Source organism: Mustela nivalis (assembly GCF_964662115.1).
Source record: "Mustela nivalis genome assembly, chromosome: 3".
Classification (NCBI taxonomy): Eukaryota; Metazoa; Chordata; class Mammalia; order Carnivora; family Mustelidae; genus Mustela; species Mustela nivalis.
The window spans coordinates 87,516,976-87,539,348 of NC_139022.1; the positions used below are offsets into that span (position 1 = coordinate 87,516,976).

Here is a 22,373-nt window from a genome sequence, read left to right on the forward strand (position 1 = left end):
TCTTCCTTCCATTGGGTCCCAGATGAAGAAATTGACTTGCATTCAGGAGCTCTCCTAAATGAGAAATAAGTATCACTAAAGGGAATCCCAGCCAGCATGCACCACAGAGAGAATGAGACTCACCCAGGAGGTAACAGATCAGGGTCTCCCAATTTACCCAGCAGAGGAGTAAGGAGCCCATGATTCTGTGACAGAAGAGGAAGCCCTCATGCTATTAAATACTTGCATAATGTGATACTTGTTGGCTTGGTGTTAAACAAAGTACTAAGTACGTTCAAGTTGCTCTAGAGCGTCTTTCTTCTTTTGCCCTTTCTCCTCCCCACCATCTCGGCCCTGAAACACATGCCCAGGAGGAAAGGGACAGGAAATCAACATGTATGGACTGAAGTCCTGTGAAATAGGTAGTCCTGTTACCACTCTGCAAATATGGGAACAGAGCACAGAGATTAAACTCCTTGCTGCAGTCACACAGGGGGACAAATCGGGCCTAGGACTCACAGGCTGCTCTGGCTGGCATTCCAAGCCTTGGCTTGCGATGCCCTGGAGCATTTGTGCTGTGCACTCTATCAGGTACAAAATAATGGTAACTAACACACGGGGTAATAGCACAATTTGTTCTCAGTTTCTTAAGTCTTGTGCCCAAACACTCTCCTTCTCCACTCTTTCCTCAAATCTCATCTTCTTCTCATGGCTTTAAATTCTTTCTATATAGAGGGCGCCTGGGTGGCTCAGTGGGTTAAACCACTGCCTTCGGCTCAGGTCTTAATCTCAGAGTCCTGGGATTGAGTCCTGCATCAGGCTCTCTGCTCAGCAGGGAGCCTGCTTCCTCCTCTCTCTCTCTGCCTGCCTCTCTGCCTACTTGTGATCTCTCTCTGTCAAATAAATAAAAATAAAAAATCTTAAAAAAAAATTCTTTCTATATATAGTCATCAACTTTCAAATTTATATTGTCAGCCCAGATCTCATCCCTGAGCTTCGGAGATGTATCCACTAGGCAACACATCCATGACTTCTTGGGGTCTGAAATGGAATATGTCAAACACTGAACTGTTTATTTACAGTCCATCCCTTTCCAACAAAATCCTTTTCCTTCCTCGTTCTTCACCATTTTGCTTACGGGTACTGCTTTTGAGGGGACTCCTCTCAACGAGCATTGCTCTGAATTCCTTCACCCTCCCACACAAGGTACATTAGCATCCTGAGACCCACCTACAAATTGTAACTACAAATCTAACTACTACCTACTCTCCTCTCTTTTACCGTCCAGTTATATAGATATGCATCTGTGTATTATTTCTCAGCTGCAGTGTCACGATCAAAAACTTCAAGAGCCACTCATTGCCCACCAGGTTAAGGAGCCTACCTATGTCTTTGATCTCATCCTCCCTTATCTCTCCATCTTGGTTCCTTCCATACCTGGAGATCTGAGCTCTTTCCCACCTTGGAGCCGGAGTATTTGCTGCTGCCTCCACCTGGAATGTTTTTCTCCATACCTTTCCCATAGCTGTCTCAGTTTAAATGTAGATCCTCAGAGAGGCCTCCCCTGATCGCACTATGTGAACTGGGTCCTGTACATACTTATTTTTCTCTAATGAATACCTATCCATGACTTATCATCGGTTTTTCCATTAGACTAAAAGCTTTGCGGAGACAGGAATGATTGACATAAATGATAATTCTCTGCACCCCACTTTCACCTAACTCAAAGTGCTCCACAGGAAAGGAGAGGAATTAAGGACTATCTGTAGTGTTTTTGTATCCATAGAAGTAGTAAGATTGCATGCTATAATGGGTAGAATTGCATCCCCCAGAAAGATATGTTCATTTCCTGATCCCTGGAACCTGTGGGCATGACCTTAGTCACAAATAGGACTGCTGCAGATATAACCAGTTAAGATGAGGTCGTACTGGACCTCATCTTAATCCAATATGATTAGTGTCCTTATAAGAGGAAACTGGGGACACAGTGAGGGAGAATGCCAGGTGACAACAGAATAGTGACTGGAGTGGTGTATGCATCAGCCAAGGGAACCAAGGACTGCCAGCAGCTCCAGGAGGTACAAAGCAAGCCTGGGACAGATTATCCCCTGAAGCCTACAGAAACGGCATGGTGCTGCCAACACCTTGATCTTGGACTTCCAGCCTCAAAACTGGAACTCTGAGAGGCTGAACTTTTGTTGCTTTAAGCCACCCAGGTTTGTGGTGGTCGTCTCTCACTTGAGTCAAGTGAGGAGAGGATAGTAATTTCTAAAGTAAAATGTAGCTCTAAGTTTTGTGGATTTTACGAAGAGTAATTAGTCAGAAGTGAAGTTAGGCCCAATATAGGATTTGGAGAACCCGGAGATGATTTCTAACGTGGGTTTTCTTCCCCAAAGGTAAAAACTCTCACCCAAACTCTAATATCTCATCCAAACCAATGTTACCCCAGCCCCTGAAGCAGAAAATAAGACATATTTAATTCTTCAAGCAATTAAATTGCTCATTAAACTTTTGCCACCTAGCCTGAAAGAACAGAAAATCTTATTACAGTGAGGTTCGAAGATGTTCTCATTGTTTAATAGCTGTAGTACTTTTTAAAAGTCAGGTACTGATAATGAAGTTACATCGGCCTTTGAGGACATCTCTGAACACAAATTGCATTAACTCTGAAGTCTCAGTTGGTTCATCAACAGTAATGGAATTATTACTGCCAGAAGCCATGATTCCACGGAAATGATAATTGTGTCTTTCCAAATACTACAAACAGTGATGCTTGGCAGTCCTGTACGCATTGAATCAGAAAACTTACCTTTTTATCTGAATTTTTGAGATGGGTTTTAATGTAAGCAGCATTTTGGAGGGGGACAAAAACTATTCAAATTTTAATTTAAAATGGTTATTAAATACTGGGTAGGAAATTACTGATCGTCAAGTATTAGGTCATTCAAACCCTGTCCAGACTCATTGCTTACCCCTGGTGAACATGGGGCTACTCACGTCCTCTGAGTTTTGGGATCATCATCCATTAAAGAGCAAGAAGGGAAGAACTAAATCATTTCCCAAATCTTTTCAAGCTCTAAAATAATGTGTGTAGGCATTTCCTTATTCCTCTGCAGTATATTTAAACATAATATTGTTAATAATATATTATATAAATTATATAATTATATGTAAAATTATATATTTCTATTTTATAAAAATATATAAAACTGATTTTTTAAAAAGGCATGTTGTCATTAGGACTGAAAGAGAAGATCACCATATCACCATGTAGCTTACTTTATTAAAATACAAGGGAACTTCTGGGACGCCTGGGTGGTTCAATGGGTTAAGCCTCTGCTTCGGCTCAGGTCATGATCCCAGGGTCCTGGGATTGAGCCCCGCATTGGGCTCTCTGCTCAGCAGGGAGCCTGTTTCCTCCTCTCTCTCTGCCTGCCTGCCTACTCGTTATCTCTGTCAAATAAATAAATAAAATATTTTTTAAAAAAATACAAGGGAACTTCCAATTTCTGCCAATAGATTTGACAGCAAATTCCTTTGAAGACGCACAACACCAAAGCTTACTTGAAAGAGTAAGTAACATGAATAACCCTAAATCTACTTTTAATATTGATATGTAATATAAGAAGGAAATTCTAGACTCAGGTTGGCTTTATTAGTAAATTCTACCTAACACTATGGAAGAAGTAATGACAATATGATACCCAGTCCTTCAGAAAACTAAAGAGGAGGAAGTCAACACTTTCCCACTGAACCTATTAGGCCAGCATGACCCTTTTAAACCCAAATCAAAGACATGACAAAATCCTGGAAAAGCTTACTACCACTTTTCAGTTATTTTTTTAAAAGCCGTAAATATGTAAATGTCTCAGAAACACATGAAATTACTACTCAACAGTGGCAAGATTTGAAGATTTTTTTATTAAAAATATAGCAACACAATAGCAGCATCATTTGATAAATCTTTACTAGTACCACTTGGAAGTAGTCCTACTCACATAAATATACACCACCTAATGCAGCATCTTTGTTTACATTTTAAACTCTTCCCCTAATAATCCATAGCATCATGTAAAGAACACTACTGTTAAGATTCAGGAGAGTAATAGTTAACTATGAAACTGAACTACTTACACAACTACATAATACACCCAAATGTTCTCTTCAGTGGAAATCAGGGAGCTCTGTTGATTGTTGCCCAACAGTCTGTTGCCTGCCACACAAGCTCAGATTGGTGGAATTCCATCCCTCCAACTTTAATTCCTTCAGTGTGATTTTCATAAATTTGGCTTGCACATATAGTCAATTAATTATCTATCTAGCAAATAAAAGTGAATCAGGAGTGGAGAAAACTATATTATTCCATTCTAATCCCAGGAAAATAAGTCTTAGCAGTAAAATATCTGAAGTTTCCCAAAGGTTGGTAATTTTCAAAATTAAAATGTTAGCCAGATACAAAGTAAATTTAAAAAAACAGTCAATGAACTAAAATACTGCTTTTAAAAATAATATATTAAGAAACATTAAATATAAACTAATAGTTATAATTAGTTGCTAGGAACTATAAAAATACCTTAAAATAGAATGGAAAGAAATCTAGTTATTACTTACTACCAACCTGAATAGGGACCAAAAGTCATTAATAGCTCCAGCTTTTATTTTTTAAATAATGTTATCAATCTTCAGGCAGAATCACCAATAGAAGATTTAAGAAAAACAAATACATCCACAAACCCAAAAATAAGTAGGGAAGTCAACTTTATTTTAAAAGACTTTATTACATTATACTGGACTACTGCTTCCAGAAATATAATTTAGCCCTTTTAAGAGCACTAACTTTTGAAATCTGAAAATAAACAATTTTAAATGAACATTACACTAAATAAACACTAAATACTAAAGAATACTAAGTATGTAAGTAGTAAAATAAAAATTTTTTTAAAAATCTCAAACATAAAGAACATGTGGAAATGACAACTTCATAACCCACCCAGTTAAAACCAGATAGTATGTTTTAGTTAAAATATAGTGATTCACTGAAATGTTAAGTTACTCAATGCATCCCTCCAAAAGGACTCATTTTAATAGTTAATTCAACTACTAAAAAAAAAAAATTTTTTTAAATCAAATCATATTATTTCTAATAGATTTTTAAATGTTTAAAAGCCTGTCACTACATATTATAATCCTTTAAATTAATATCTTCAGAGTTGACTTGGATTAAGGACTTTTTTTTTTTTAAGTTTTAAGATAAAGACAGCAACATATATATAGGAATGAATGAGGTCTTAGAAATAACTAATATCACAAATGAAGTTATTTTCTTCACAAAAAAGAAAGGATTCTAAATAGGAGTTATTTTTGAGCATTTCAAAATTTAAACCTCAGACATTTCTGAAGATCAACACAGTATATATAGAACCTCCTGAATATAAGAATTCTGAACAAAATCACAAGCTGATTAGTGTTTGCAATTATAAATTAATTGGATTAGATGGAGAATAATGAGACAACTGCAGAAGTTGTGGATTTATACTTGTTTTCATGTATGAAAATAGCCAGCTTATCATGAAGGCCCATCTTAATATAAATAATTCATCTCATTGCTGAAAAGAAAGAACAAGAGATCTAAAATGGTGAATAGCAACACAATTCAGGAAAAGAATCTACTCTCTGTTTAATCAGGCTTAAAGAGATAATTATAGAACAGATCAAGTATAAAACACCTGTCTTCTTGGCCTTACCTCAAGTTTTCCTGACAACATCTACCTGGATTAAAAAAAGAATAGCCTTAAAGTAAAAACAAAACGCCTTGCAGGAAAATATCAAATAAATGGAAACCTACCTGGCTCCTATAAGTGAACAAAAACAAAAAAGTCTCTCTTTCTCTCTCTCTCTCTCACACACACACACACATGCACACTCACACTCACTCCAATACCTCCAGGCCCTAGAAAGCTTTGCTTCCATAAGCCCATTTAAGAACATTTTTTCACTTTCTCTGGATCTCTTGTATTCCTATTCATGTCCAACTTTAACAAATCGGAGTCTTCCAAAAGCATCATCATCATTTTAAAGCTGAATATCACCAACAGGAAAAATAATTAGCAGCAAGAACCAAATTAAGTTTGTCAACTGTCAATACAGGGAACATTAAGACTCCAGAGTACAAGAAATAGCTCAAACTTTAAATGATGATTTTATAGACACCACACATTCATTCTCCAAGTCGAAATAATCACTATGCCAACTAAAACAAGATAAACATGATAAACTAAGATGCTATTTTGAAATGCATAAACAAGTACTTTCCTCTAAAATACTTAGCTTTATTAGAGAAATGGTACTAAAAATAACAAAGATTCAAACATTTGCTCTATTCTACTTACATATTATAAATAAGACAGCTGTTGGTGCAAGACACCCACTCCTTGGCAATCTTTCCATATGCACCCAAGCATTCTTGTATCAGAATAAGCTGTTTACCAGCCAACCGTATGTGGCTGAATGATTAAAATGACCATCTATACTTTACATAGTAAAGCATTTTCAAAAATTTTAATGTACACAGTGACAAAAAGGAAAAAAAACACAGTTATTCTGAACACATGAAGAGTAATTAAGCAGCTTCATAATCAAACCAGGCTTCATTGCAATAAGGGCAATTCTTTCCATTCTCTACCAAATACTTAAGTCTCAATAGTATTAACATTAAAAGAAAACTCAAGTTGAAACCAAGTAACTGATGTGCTACTCAGCTTCTTAAATCTATAAGTAACTCTTCCCATGAGGTAAGGCAACGGAGTAATTTGATTGTATTAGGTTGCATTAAAATAATTGATACTTGATTTTTTAAATAACATGCTAATTAAAAGGTGTAACTTTTAGGAGAACAAAACAATAATGAAAAGATATCTGAAACTATGAGTTATGGCTTTGGGGGAAAATATTAGCAATGTTGTTTTCCTACTTGCATACTTCCTGCAGAAAGTGAGCCTAAGAGTAACGAATGACCTATATTTTAAACTCAAGTAAACATATCCTTAAAACAAATAACCTCATGTGTTCTCTTTTACATAGAATTTCTGCACATCATTTATGAGAAGATGATTAAGAGGTAATAATTAAGGCCATCCAATGGAGACAACAAAAGTGTTTGCTCTGATTTAAGTAAAGAACGAACGTGCTTCATTTTCAATTATCACAGTATAAAACTGATGGTCCCAAAACTGCATTGTTGTTTTAAGCTCTAAAGTCATTCTTGAAAACAGGACTTCCCTCATGTTAGGTGAACTACATAAGAAGCTCTTCTGACATACCACTTGCACCCTTCTCTATGGGAGTGAGTGGAATATCCATCTATGTTCCATATGAACTGAGAATGACTAGCACATATAAAATTCTAGAAAACAGCATACCACATTGTAGAAGGCACTAAAGCTTCAGCTTGTGCTCCCATAGCCCATTTTGAAAACCCAGTTTTCTTTTTATAATGGCACCTTTGCCACCTACAGCTGACAACACACTGCAGTATTATTTGTAATAAGCTTGGAAATGTCAAGAAAGTTCAAAAAGAAATGCTTACTCTGTGGGGAGACCCAATGATTCTAAACACTGAATACTAATGCACTATTATTAGTATTCAACACGGGTGCTCTTCCTTTTGAGAGAGAACAGGAGCATGCATTGTCAGTTGTTTGTTAATCCACTTATTTAAGCAACTTTAGTCTGTAAAACTATTTTAACAAAAAAAAAAACCTGTTGTCCTAAGTGAGCAAAAGAAAACACAATAGTGAGAATTTAACACAATCACCGTAAATCCTGTGAAGTAAATGTTAAAACTTCTTACATACTCTGCACTTACAAGGATGTATATATATTTCCACCGATTTCAAGCACATCATCAAATCTGTATATATTGAAATTAAAAAAAAAAAAGTAAAACAATATAAAATTCAGCAACTACCATTTTTAAAAAGAGCCTCCAATGCTTATCTCCAGTCTTTAAGGATAGTACAAATTTGATTTTGATGTCCCATTTATTTTTAATGGTTCTTGGCAAACACTAACAAACCACATAACGAGTGTGTCAGCCACCATGGAAATGCACAGATTCTAGAAGATGAGGAGTCTGGGTAACACCTGTTATTTTCACGATGTCCATGCTTTATTTTCTTATTCCGGAACAAGATGGCCACACAGTCACCTAACAACTAGAAAAGCTGTTAGTTTGTATCTTTATGCTCAACTGGATTTCTTCACTGTTTAACATCTTGTTGAGAGATTTAAAAGCTTTGGATTTTATTCCAGCGTGTGTTTAGAGGTGCATTTGTCAGTCCTATACTGCTTCTGTTTTGGTAGAGAGGTTTTCTTCATTTGGCTGACAATTTCCATTTTGCTGTACTTTGTTTTCCTCGGTCCTTGGTGCATCCTTGTCATCTACTTCTTTGCCCACGCTTGCTTCTGGTTCTTTATTGTGTTCCTTCTCCTAAAGTAAATATGAAGCCACACATTTAATATTTTTCTCAAGAATTTCCTGTTACATCTGGTTATGGATAACATATGTATTTCTGTGAACTTAGTAAAAGTAGGTATTTTCTGTCATTACCTTATCATATAAATAAGATATGCAAACATGTATCAGTGTGTCCTCCATACTTCTCATAAAATATGGAAACTGTAAATTAAATTAGAATAAAATAATCTAGAAGAAAGTTTAGGAAGTGTTCAGTAAACATTACTGAATTGAAAAAATGGAAGAGATCTGCTGAAAGAGTTAAACAGTTCCCAAAGATGCCAGGATAAATCTGTAATCTGGATACCAAAGAAGAAAAATTTAGAGGATGTAGAAAAAGAAATCACTGTTTGTCCTAGCAAAGACTGCTCAAGAACAGTGCAATTCTGCCCTCAGCTCAAAGGAGAATTAAATGAGAACATACGGAACAATCTCTGACATCAGACATACAGAAATGCTCAAGAGGCATTATCAACGTTACTGACAATGATGATAAACCCCTACCAATGAGTAAATAAAATTGTAAGATGAAAGCTCCAAAACTCATAATTGATTTCCAAATACAAATACACTTACTGAAATAACAAAGCAATTAATGTAATTCATAAGTAAATATTTATCCCCCAAAATACCCTTACTTGGTGGAATTTGGTTTTCCATTAATTATTCTAATCCAGTAAATCTACTAATTTCAGTGTACATTACAAAACCAATGATGACAGAACTTTTGTCAGATTTGCTGAAACAAATCTATTTCAAGAATATATATATTTTTTGAGGAAAATACCCTCAACCAGAAATCTTTGTATAAAATCAAATACCTTATCATATATTGTTCCACAAATAATACACGTTATGTACAAACAGTCTTATTGTATGCCATTCTAGGACTCCCTAAAGTAAGGAAAGCATATGAGTTTCAGTTAGCTCTTACCTCATCCCTTCAAAAATCCAGCTTAAAAAAGTTACCAATTGAATAAATATTAAAAGATACCAAAAACATACAAAATACCACAGCCCTCAAAAAGGTTTTGGTCTACACCTAGTCCTATGTAAAAAAAAAAATACCTCAATTATTAATTATTCAAAGCCTAAATAATGAATGCCTGCTACTTACTTTAAGTGAAGTATTATTCTTCTCCAACTTTTCCTTTCCATCTCGGTCATTAGAGCTTTTTCTTGTAGAGCTTGATCGTTCTCTCTCTCTTCTTTCACTAATATGGTCCCTTTCTTTTTCTCTCTTTTTATCCTTCTTATTTCTGCTATAAGAATAGTGATAATATGCCAGTTAACTTCTAAGAGATTAAAGACCTACTATGTCATTGACAAAACAGTCTTCTCTAACACTAATGCACTATATGTAAGCCCATCAGTAATCTGGTCTGACCAAGTAACATAAACAGTCCTATAGCCCCACCTACTCCACTTCGTATCACAAATTAATTTTTTAAAGATGCCCAAGTCTTTGCAGAGGCCACCATGTGTTCACATAAACCACAATTTCGTATTTTCAATTTATTTGTTCAAGATTTATTTATCAACTGTAATGAGATTAAAATAAAACCAAATACACAGGTTTTTTACCCACCTTTTCAAAGCAAAAAATGAGTAAGCAGAAAGGAATGAAAAGGACAAAGAATTAAAGGCATCTCCCAGGGAGGACTGAATGACTGAATACCAGCAAAACTTGGAATTTCAGGGGCGCCTGGGTGGCTCAGTGGGTTAAAGCCTCTGCCTTCGGCTCAGGTCATGATCCCAGGGTCCTGGGATCGAGCCCCTCGTCCGGCTCTCTGCTCGGCAGGGAGCCTGCTTCCTCCTCTCTCTCTCTGCCTGCCTCTCTGCCTACTTGTGATCTCTGTCTGTCAAATAAATAAATAAAATCTTTAAAAAAATAAAAAAATTAAAAAATTTAAAAAAAAACTTGGAATTTCAAAATAACAGTGCTACTGTCATTGTCATTCACCATTATAAACAAGTCACACCAATTCAAGATCAAAAGTTAAGGGAAGACTACAAGAACAAGTTCCAATGATATAAACAATATACCCTTAGAATTAGAGAACAAAACATCGTATTTCCAATCGGAAACATAAGACTTTCTACCTTTTTATTTTTTTTAAAGATTTTATTTATTTATTTGACAGAGAGAGATCACAAGTGGGCTGAGAGGCAGGCAGGCAGAGAGGAGGAAGCAGGCTCCCCACTGAGCAGAGAGCCCAATGCAGGGCTCGATCCCAGGACCCTGGGATCATGACCGGAGTTGGAGGCAGAGGCTTTAACCCACTGAGTCACCCAGGCGCCCCAAGACTTTCTACTTTTAACAAGTTGGCCTTAACGTGGAATTTTAAGCTTTTTTCTCTTATTATGAATAATTCAAAAATAAAGACAAAGACCAAGAAAACAAATAAAGACACTGGGCAAGCAGAACTAAGTACATATAAATATTTAGTATAAGAAAGGTAGCATCTCAAATCATCGAGGAAAAGATGGGTCTTACAACTGGATTATTATTTGGTAAGTGATAAAACTCAAACAATATCTCGTATCTCATTCCACAATATATAAATAGGTCCAAATGGATGAGAAACCTAAATTTTTAAAATAAAATACAAATGCTAGAAGAAAATTTACCTACCTTTTCAAAGCAAAATTCCTGTAAGATTTTTTTAACGACAACTAAATTCAGGTACAATAAAAGACTGATAAATTTGCCTACATAAACCTTCGCAAGGAAAAAAAATACATTACCATATTCAAAAGAAAAATGACATATTTACAACATATGTGTGCATCTTTCTACAGAATTTTTAAATATCAAGGGAACAATCACATCAAACTGAATAAATGTCTTAGGAGTAAATTTAACCAAGGAGTCAAAAAATTTGCTGAAAAAGATGAGGACAAATAAATAGAAAGACATTCATGTTTATGGATTGAAAGACTGAAATATTATTAAAATGGCAACAGTATCCAAAGCCACCTAGAGACTGAATGCAACCTCTATCAAAATCCCATTGCTGTTGTTGCAGAAATACAAAAATCCACCCTAAAATGCATACAGAATCTTTAAGGACATCAAGCAGCAAAAACAATCTTAAAAAGAATAAAGGTTGAAGGCACAGCATTCCCAACTTACTTATAAGGTACAGTAATCAAAACAGTACAGTACTATATAAGGACAGAAAATAAACCACTGGAATAGACCAGAAGACCCAGAAATAAACTCCCACATAAATGGTTCAAATGATTTCTGACAAGGATGCTAAGACCCATTCAATGGGGAAAGGACACTCTTTTCAACAAATGACATCAGGAAAACTGGATACCCACATGTACAAGAATAAAGTTGGACCATTATCTTATACTATATTAAAAAGTTAACTCAAAATAGATTGAATACCTAAATGTGTATGCTAAGACTATAAAATTCTTAGAAGAAAACACAGGAGAAGATCTTCAGGACACTGCATTTACAAATGGTTTCCTGGATAGGACACCAAAAGCACAGGCATTGAAAGGAAAAAATAGACAAATCTGACTACATCAAAATTAAGAGCTTTTGTGAACCAAAGAATAGTATCAGGAAAATGAGAAAGCAACCCACAAAACAGGAGAGAATATTTGCAAATCATGTCTCTGGTATGAGATTAATATAAAGAATTTAGAGAACTCTCACAACTTAACAAAATACAAATACCCAATTTGGAAATGGGCAGAAAACTTGAAAAGACATGTCCCCTAAGATATATAAATGATCAATAAAGCACACAAAAAGATGCTCAACAGGGGCACCTGGGTGGCTCAGTGAGTTAAAGCCTCTGCCTTCAGCTCAGGTCATGATCCCAGGATCCTGGGATCGAGCCCCACATCGGGCTCTCTGCTCAGCAGGGGGGGAGCCTGCTTCCCCCTCTCTCTGCCTGCCTCTCTGCCTACCTGTGATCTCTGTCAAGTAAATAAATAAACAAATTCTTTAAAAAAAAAAAAGTTGCTCGACATCACTATTCATTAGAAAAACGCAAACCAAAACTACAAGATGGTACAAGATACCATTATGCACTCAGTAGAATGGCTATAATCAGAGGCAGACAATAACAAGTGTTGGTGAGCATGCAGAGAAACTGGGAGTGCTAGCACAATGCTGGTGGGAAGGTCGAATGACAGAGGCACTTGGGAAAACAGTCTGGCAGTTCCTAAAAAGATAAGGAGAGGGACACCTGGCTGGTTCACTTCGTACAGCAGGTGACTAGTGCCACCCTAAGATTACTTACAAATTTAAAAAGTAAGTAAATAAGTAAATAAATTGATTCGCTGTTCTGCATACTGATTTAAAAAAAAAAAAAAGAGTGTACTCTAAGACTCAGCAATTACCACTCCCTAGGCCTGTGCTCCAGAGAAAGGAAAACAAGTGCCTACACAAAAACTTGTGAATGAATGTTCATGGAAGCATTATACATAATAGTTAGAAAATGGAAAAATACTAAGTTCATTAATTAATGAATGGATAAGTAAAACATGGTTTCATCCATTCAACGGAGTATTATTCACACAAGGAATAAGATATCAATACATGCTCTAACACAAACCTTGAAAACATTACATTTAATGTAATACAAATACAGAACACTACGCATACTGCATGAGTCCATATACCAATGTCCAGCACAGGCAAATCCACAGAGTAAGTTAGACTAGGGACTCCCAGGAGCTAGTAGGGATTAAGTGCTTATGGGTACGGGTTTCAAGTGAAAAAAATATTCTGGAATTAAGTAGCAGTGATGGTTGACGATACTGTGAACCTCATTAAAAACCAGTGAGTTGCATATTTAAAGTGAATTTTATGACATGTGGATTACTTCTCAATTCAAAAAAACAACAACAAAAGAAACACCTAAGGAGCGCCTAGGTGGCTCAGTCGGTTAAGCATCTGCCTACAGCTCCCATCATGCTCCCAGGGTCTTGGGATCGAGTCCTCCAAGAGGCACCCTACTCCACAGGGAGCCTGCTTCTCCCTCTCCCTCTCTCTCCCCCGCTTGCGTGCTCTCTGCCAAATAAATAAATAAAATCTTTTAAGTCTATATATAAATAAACCCAAGGTGTAGTTGGGGCTAGGTAGTGTCTCTCTCTCTCTCTCTCTCTCTCTCTCTCTCACACACACACACACACACACACACAGTATATACATAATGTATGCTATCTTTCGTGAAGGAAGGAGTTATTCTAATCAATGCATCTGCCTTATTTTACAAAAAGAAACACAGGAAGGATAAAAACAATCGATTACTCACAGAAGGTGAATGGGGAGCAACGCACAACAAACAGGCAAAAAGTAACTTTGTGAACACAACTTTTTTTTTTTTTTTTTTGTGAACACAACTTTTTATCTAATTTGAGTTCCTAACTGAAAAGTTCTTTCATGAGCAAAGTATTAAAAATACATATGTGGCCCACAACTACAGTAATGCCGTCCATTATCTTCACCCTGAAACAATGCAAATAAACATAAGACCCCTACTGAGAAACATGCTCTTCTCTACACGCTGACAAAGGTTTTTTATAAATTTCTCTTTTCTGTACCTATAAAACCAGGGAAAACCAACCGAAAAACTATGCCCATTCATTAAGGTAGTGAAATGAAAAATAAATACACAGAATGCAATAACCTTCCTTTGCAGCACAAAGCCAACCAGCAATGAGAGGACATAACGAAAGAAAAGACTTCATTAACAAGGGCAACAACAAAAAAGATCTAGGAATAAACTCAGAAATTGCATAAAATCTGTACAAAACAAACACTGAAACATTCTTTTTTTTTTTTTAAGATTTATTTATGTTATTTTACAGAGAGAGAAAGAAAGAGATATCACAAGTAGGCAGAGAGGCAGGCGGAGAGAGACAGGGAAGCAGGCTCCCTGCTGAGCAGAGAGCCCGATGTGGGACTCAATCCCAAGACCCCAAGATTATGACCTGAGCCAGAGGCAGAGGCAGAGGCTTAACCCACTGAGCCACCCAGGTACCCACACTGAAACATTCTTAAAATAATGCTATGGATGGTTTAAGAAAGTGAAAAAGAGTTGGTATAGAAAAACTGACCAACACAGAGCTTCATTTATTAAAAAAATGAATTTATCAATATCCCCTAAGTTAACTTTATTTCTATATTTTATTTCTATATTTTATTCAAGATTTTATTTCTAGAACCTAAACAACTGACTCTTATTTTCAAATGGGGGAAAAAAAAAAAAAACACAGGTAAGAATTGTCAAAAATGCTCAAAAAACAGCAGTCAAAGTGTGGGGGAGGATCAGACTGACTAAATGTTTAAAAAATACTACACAGTTTGAGTAATTAAAAGCCTGGAGCATTGGTACATGATAATAAGTCAAACCAACCCAGGGACCCAGAAATAGACCCATTTACAAAAAGAAATATTTAATACCTGAAAAGGCAATATAACAAATCAAAGTTAGAAAAACTGAGTTTTTAATAAATGATACTGATCAAAAGAAAAGCATATGGAAAAATAAAATTGGACCCACATGCCATATTATACATAAGGATGACCTCCTCCTAATGGATCAAAGATTTTAATACAGTAAGTAAAACCATAAAATTATAAGAAGAAACAATGGAAGGCATTTGATTATAATCTTAGAATAGAAAAGACCTAATCTGATGTGACTCAAAATCCAGAAGTCATAAAAGAAAAAATCTGAGGGGCACCTGACTGGCTCAGTCAGTAGAACATGTGACCCTCAATCTTAGGGTTTTGAGTCTGAGGCTCCACACTGGTTTTACACTCTACTTTAAAGAAAAAAAAAAAAAGAGAGAAAGAAAAGAAAAGAGAGAAAGAAAAGAAAAAACTTGGGTAATTATAAAAAAATCAAAATCCTCTTTAAAATCAAGTCTTATAATATTTTCTGAAAAGAAATGACAAAGTAGGAATGATACCTCATATCAAATCACTAATCTCCCTAATAGGGGGGGGCCTAGCTGGCTCAGAAGAGCATGCAACTTCTCGATCTCAGGGTTTTGAGTTCGAGCACCATGCTGGGGGTAGAGCTTGTTAAAAACTAAAACACAAACAAAAATAAAAACAATACTTAAAAAAAAATAATCACTCTAATATAAAAAGAGCCCCTGGATATAAGGAAATTCTAAAAACAAAAAGCAGACCCCACAAAAAAATGGCCAAAGTATACCAACAATTCACAGAAAAGGAAATATATATGGCCTTCAAATATATGACGAGAAGGTCACCTTCACTATTCAGAGAAATGCAACTAAAATTACTGATTATATACTGATACAATTTCTCATCTATCAGACAGTCAAAAACCCACAACTATAGTAACATAATACAGTGCAGCTGAGAGAAAACACTCTCATACATAGCCAGCTGACATGCAAACTGCTGCCAATCTATATGGAGGGCAATAAAGAAACACCTGTCCAAATTATAAACACAAGCTGTGACACAACACCACTTTTGGAATTTTCCCACATAACCTGCACACAATGAAGTTAAGTCCAAAGGTATTCACTATAGTACAGTACAGTAATTTATAATACAGGAAAATTAAGCAAACCCATACTACTGCAGACTGGTTAAATAAACCAAAGTACTGCCACACAATGAAGTCCATGCAGTTCTAAAAAAGAGTAAAGCAGCACTCGCTGATGAATACATAAAGCAAGGGCACAAGTGGTTTTTTTTTGTGCTACCTTCTGGATAAGAAATATGAAAGAAACTATAAATTTCAATGTTATAGATCTCTACACAAAAACAGAAGAATATACAATCCAAAAAATGAAGTCACTACTTATGGACACAGAGTAGTGCATAGATGAACTGATGTATTACTTTTTATAGTGTTGGGATTTCTGAACATGCAAATGTGTAACATACTACTCATTCAAAATAAAAATTTCAAAAATAGACCAAGAAGAAAAATTTTCTTCCCCTGCTCCATCCTTGGATTTAGATTTTGTTGTTGTTGTTGTTCTAAGATTTTATTTATTTATTTGACAGACAGAGCGATCACAAGTAGGCATAGAGGCAGGCAGAGAGAAAGGAGGAAGCAGGCTCCCCGCTGAGCAGAGAGCCCAATGCGGGGCTAGATCCCAGCACCCTGGGATCATGACCTGAGCCGAAGGCAGAGGCTTTAACCCACTGAGCCACCCACGGGCCCCCATCCTTGGATTTAGTACACACTTTCAACCTACCTCCTAGGAGACGGAGATCTAGAAGATTTCCTTTTTATAGTTTTTGATGTTCTTGGTGATCTGGAAGAACTCCTGCTCCTCCTCCTACGCCTTTCCCTGAAAATAAAAAATATATCATTTAAAAATGCAGCAATTTTAATAAAGCGCAATTCAAATACACAAAAACAAAAGGGTCCTTAAGACTCTCTAGTTAACAGTAGTCTTCAAAGACCAGTTTAAACTCATGTCCTTTAAAGAACATGTCTTTTTTTTTTTTTTAAGATTGATTTTTTTTTAAGATTGATTTTTTTTTTAAGATTGATTTGACAGAGAGAAACACAATAAGAGAGGGAAAACAAGCAGGATGAGTGGGAGAGGGAGAAGCAGGATTCCTGCCAGGCAGGGAGTCTGATGCAAAGCTCAATCCCAGGACCCTGAGATCATGACCTGAGCTAAAGGCAGATGCCTAACGGCTGAGCAACCCAGACCCCCAAGAACATGTTCTATTATCTAATATTACTGCAAGTCAAATTTTGAACCATAAATTTTATAGACATAAAAATATGTTCTAAGATTTCATAACAGAAAAAGGAGAAGACTCCTTTTCATCTGGTTTATTCGAACACTAATTTCCTGAATGAAAAAAAATATCAATGGATATTTCAGATTCTCTCAAGTATGTTCTTCTCCAGGATCTAAAATATGTTCTGCTTATCCAGATCCTTTGTCCTGCATCTAACTCCTTGCTGCCCCACTGTGGATTATTTTATAGAAAGATTAAGTTGGCTTCCAAAATGTGAACTTCCCAAATTCAAGCATTTAGAATGTCTCTAAAAAATAATTTACATGTTTATAAAAAATAAAAAATAAAAAAAATATATAAAAAAAAAAAGAAAATGAAAAATAATTTACATGAATCTGTTTTACAGAGAAATTGTTTTATCCTCCAACTTCCTACCATTTTATTGCTCTATTCATTTAAACCAAATGAACAAGTTGCTTAGACAGAAGTAAAATAGTTAAAACCTGGGGTGGCTTAAATATGAAATAAAAAATAACCACTGAATTAACAATGTTTATATTATTAAAAACTATTTTGTTTAACATGTTACCAAATAACTTTATTTATAAGTGTGGTCAACTGAGAAACAATTAATTTCAAGATGTCCGTAATTCAGGGATGAGGTAGGAGGACATACTTACTATGATTAATGTGTCCAATCACCTCCCAAGGAGCTCTAATAATTAGTGGCCATATAGGTGAAAGAACCAAAACCCCTAGAATCTAAGTTCTCCACACCACCCTCAGTAAGAATATTCTAGGCTAGGGGTGCCTGGGTGGCTCACTGGGTTAAGCCTATGCCTCGGCTCAGGTCATGATCCTGGGATCCTGGGATCGAGCCCCACATCAAGCTACCTGCTCTGTGGGGAGCCTGCTTCCCCTGACCCCCACCTGCCTCTCTGCCTACTTGTGATCTCTCTTGTCAAATAAATAAATAAATAAATAAATAAATAAATAAATAAAATTCTAAGCTAAAGAAGCATTTTGCCTGTAATAGCCAAGAACTTTGAAAATACCACCAATTCCAATTTTACCTCAAGATCTCTCCTCCATTACTCAATTTTATTCCAAAACACCCCAAAATTATACTTCTTGACTAATGTGAAAATTAGGGAAAGACATTCCATTCAGTCTGTGACATTCTGTAACAGCTCTGTATAAGTACCACAAATACTTATTTCATAGTATGAGAATATCAATGTATCTTTGACTTTGTTTACCCTCAAAATAGTTCCACTGTGACCAGTTTTGACTGTTTAACTTTGTTCAGGAAGCACTGTGTACAGATAGACATCTAGTAACTAACAGCTGATGATAATGAGAGCTAAGTCTGGACAGACAGCAATCCAGAACACCAATTAGGTGAGAAAGAGGCAGTCAGGGGTAGTAAAAGGAACTGTAGTTGGTTACACTTAGATTTAAACTTTAGTTCCACCACTTACCAGTTGCATGACTAGGGCCATATTACTTAACCTGAGTTTCAGTTTTTCCAACTGGAAAATCGGGTTAATAACTAAGCTTGATAGTGCTGTTATGAGGATTTAGGATGATACCTGTAAGTACCACACACAGTGTCCTGCACATACTCAGTGTCAATATTTTCTTTCTCCTCACTAGCTTTATTGCTTGTTACTTAAAATACTATGAAAGTTGTAGAAGTATCAAAATTTAAAAATGTAGGTTAGGGGCACCTGGGTGGCTCAGTGGATTAAGCCGCTGCCTTCGGCTCAGGTCATGATCTCAGTGTCCTGGGATAGAGCCCTGCATCGGGCTCTTTGCTCAGCGGGGAGCCTGCTTCTCTCTCTCTCTCTGCCTGACTCTCTGCCTACTTATGATCTCTCTCTCTCTGTCAAACAAATAAATAAAAAATCTTTTGAAAAAATTTTTTAAAAATTAAAAAAAAAAAATTAAAATGTAGGTTAGAGGACAATGTTGAAAATAAAATGCCACATACCCTATTTTTCCGAGCCATGAAAATGTTTCCTGTTTACTAAACAAATCAGAGCACATAAAAAACAGGAAAATGCTAAAAGATGACAAATTGTAACTCTTCACCAAGCTCTTATGAAAGCATAAAACATACCAAACTTCTGAACCTTTAGAAACTAGTGTTAGTTAGCCTTTCTTTTCCAGGCCCCAGAGGTTAGTTAATATATTTAGGAATGAATGTAAACATCTCAACTTCCTTAAATGTCAAGTAACTTAAAATGGCCCCCTACAAACTAAATATTTCAAAGTCATCTAAAAAGTAAATTCAACTGAAATTAAAAGGAACCAAAACATTGTTTTCTTTTATGAAGGGCAATAATTAAATGATCACATAAACACAAAAGAAGGTGTGACAATCAATAAAATCACTGTGCAGCAAAAGAATAGTTGCAAGGCTTGACTGAGGTCCACAGCAAAGAAGCTAAGTTAATTCTTCAGTTTCTGGTTCAATGTGCTGAAATACAACAGCGGTCTGTTTACATACACTATTACTTTCAATTTTATGCTTCTGCGGTAGTTTCTTAAAGCAGGTACCAAGTTCTGATTAGAGAATTCTCAATTAAACAAAATCTCTTAAAAAGAAGAAAAAGAACTACCATATTTCTTTTTTTTTTTTTTAAAGATTTTATTTATTTATTTGACAGAGAGAAATTACAAGTACACTGAGAGGCAGGCAGAGAGAGAGAGAGAAGGAAGCAGGCTCCCTGCTGAGCAGAGAACCCGATGCGGGACTCGATCCCAGGACCCTGAGATCATGACCTGAGCTGAAGGCAGCGGCTTAACCCACTGAGCCACCCAGGTGCCCCAAGAACTACCATATTTCTAATATGGAAGTGCAGAGCAGATGGAAAACCTCCCCTAAGCCGTGGTATTATCACACTTGGAAACCATGATACTAATAGTCTTCTCACAGACTTACTATGGCAATTAAGTAAGGCCAGTCATGAAAAATTGTGCCAAAACAAAATCTGACACTTGGTAAAGCATTCAACAAATGCCTGCAATTGTCTTGTATTACCTAACCAAAGACTGGTATATTAAGAACAAGCTACTAGAACACAAAGTTAGAAAAACGGGAAATATGCATTCATCTCCAATCACCTTCTATGAAAACCAAGTTTAAAAGTCATAAAAACTTGCTAAAATAGGTGTTTTGTTTAGTATTTTTAAGATCTACTATTAAAAAAATTAAGAACTCCCATTTACTCAGTTACTATATCATGTGGAATAATGGATATAGGTTTAGATAATCTTGAATCAAGGAAGGTCTAGGTTTTCTTTTTGCAGCTGTTACTATGGCAACGTGCTGCCACCTGGTGGCAGTGTACTTATTAATAGACGGAACAGTCCTAAGAAAAAAGGAAAATCTTAACACTGACAGATCAAGGAAAACAAAAATTTAAAAGTCATGCACTTAACAAAACAGAGCAGTAAAAACAAATGAAATTTTAATAAGCATTCTGAATATGAAAATTTACCAAGAGGTTAAAAAGAAGGGCAGGGGAAAGAAAAAAGGAAACCTTGTCCTTGCCATCTCATCCTCCAAGAAAATAAGCAGCAGCAGTCACTGTTTTATACCAGGGATTACAAAGGATAGTTAAAACTTTTCGAATTGCCCAATTATCATCTCTTCCACCTCACAGATTCTAATACTGTGGCAAGTGCTCTATTAGAGAAATGTTTATTCTGCAATTAAAGGGCAACGTTCTGGTATTATTGTACTGTTTTCACTTATGTACAATAACCTCTTCCCCTTGGTTAAAATTCAGATTCTCATTTGTTATCAGTAAACCCTTTCGTAAAAATTTTAAGCATTATCAAACCTGCTGGAACTACGAGATCTTCTTGATGCATTGTAACTTCTGGGTGGTGTTCTGGATTTTTTATCCTTCTTTCTTTTGTCATCTATCTCTTTGGATCGGTCCTTGTCTCGTTCCTTTTCTTTGTCCTGTTCCTTGTCCTTGTCTCGCTCCTTGTCATGTTCTTTTTCCCGCTCTCTCTCTCTGTCCTTTTCCTTGTCTTTATCCCGGTCTTTTTCCCGTTCTTTATCCCGGTCTTTGTTTTTACCCCGTTCCTTTTCTTTTTCACGTTCCTTCTCCCTCTCTCTCTCTTTTTCCCTTTCCTTTTCTCTATCTTTTTCTTTCACTCTTTCCTTTTCCTTGATCTTTTCTCGGGTGTCTTTTCTCTTGTCCCTTTAAAAACAAAAATAAATAAATAAATTCACAACTAAAATTATTCTACTCCCCAAAAAGGACCTCCCTTTCTTCAACAAAACAACTTATACTAGCTTATAATACGTGATAATTTCTATATAACCCAGGTGTACATGAGGCTGTTAGATGAAACAGTTACCCAGTTTAATTACATATTTTAGAAACCTCATGAGTCATTCTGATCATCAGATTCCAATCAATGGCAATCAATATTAATCACTACTAAAGCAATAAAAATATTAAATGTCTCTCATTAAAAACCTAAACCACAATAATTTTTTAACAAATGAAGCCATGAGAAAAATTACCGCTAATTTCCCCAAGACTCACCGTGAACGTGAACGACTCCTTGATTTCCGTCTCTCCCTTGATTTAGAGCGTTTTTTATGTGGGCTCTTGGATCTACGTCTGTCTTTTTGTCTTGAACGTGATCTATTATGGGATCTACTCCTAAAGAAAAACAAGTTGTTAGAATGTCAAAACTTACTCTTATAATTTTAATTTTTAAAAATTTAAGATGTTTTTCAAGTAAGAAAATTTTAAAACTGACCCCAACAATATCTGTATTTTAAAATTCTCTATTACATAACGCCTCAGTCAGATTATTTGCAATAAATTATTTATTAGCAACTTTACCAAACACTTCATTTTCAGAATACAGAGAAAGAAATTACATTATTTTCTATGTCTGACTGAAGCTATTATTTCCAAGTGTGGCTTTCCCATGCTAATTATTATATGCCTGTTACCATATGACTTCTCCCACAGAACAAGTTTTATACTATAAATTAAACTCTTAACTTGCATGTAATTGAACTGCTAATGGTGATACTTTGACAAACAGTGGTTTCCTGGCTCAAGAGTTTCTCTAGCTGGCAGTGTGATGTCTGTCATAACATATATTAAGAATGTG

At 35.8% G+C, this 22,373-nt stretch overlaps 1 protein-coding gene across 5 annotated transcripts in view; it reads right to left on the reverse strand.

Moving 5' to 3' along the window:
* Nucleotides 1-6,287: 6,287 nt before the first annotated feature.
* The window catches only part of SREK1 (splicing regulatory glutamic acid and lysine rich protein 1), a 45,591-nt gene continuing 29,505 nt past the window's right edge, over nt 6,288-22,373 (reverse strand). For 4 of the 5 annotated variants that reach the window (XM_082723056.1, XM_082723059.1, XM_082723058.1 and 1 more), the window contains 5 exons: nt 21,791-21,910; nt 21,071-21,439; nt 16,718-16,813; nt 9,612-9,756; nt 6,288-8,467 (listed from right to left, as the gene is read on the reverse strand). In XM_082723056.1, the coding sequence (XP_082579182.1) occupies nt 8,318-8,467; nt 9,612-9,756; nt 16,718-16,813; nt 21,071-21,439; nt 21,791-21,910 (880 nt within the window). In that variant the 3' untranslated portion in view covers nt 6,288-8,317. The remainder of the gene's footprint in view (nt 8,468-9,611; nt 9,757-16,717; nt 16,814-21,070; nt 21,440-21,790; nt 21,911-22,373) is intronic. The other variant, XM_082723057.1, reaches the window with a different exon arrangement.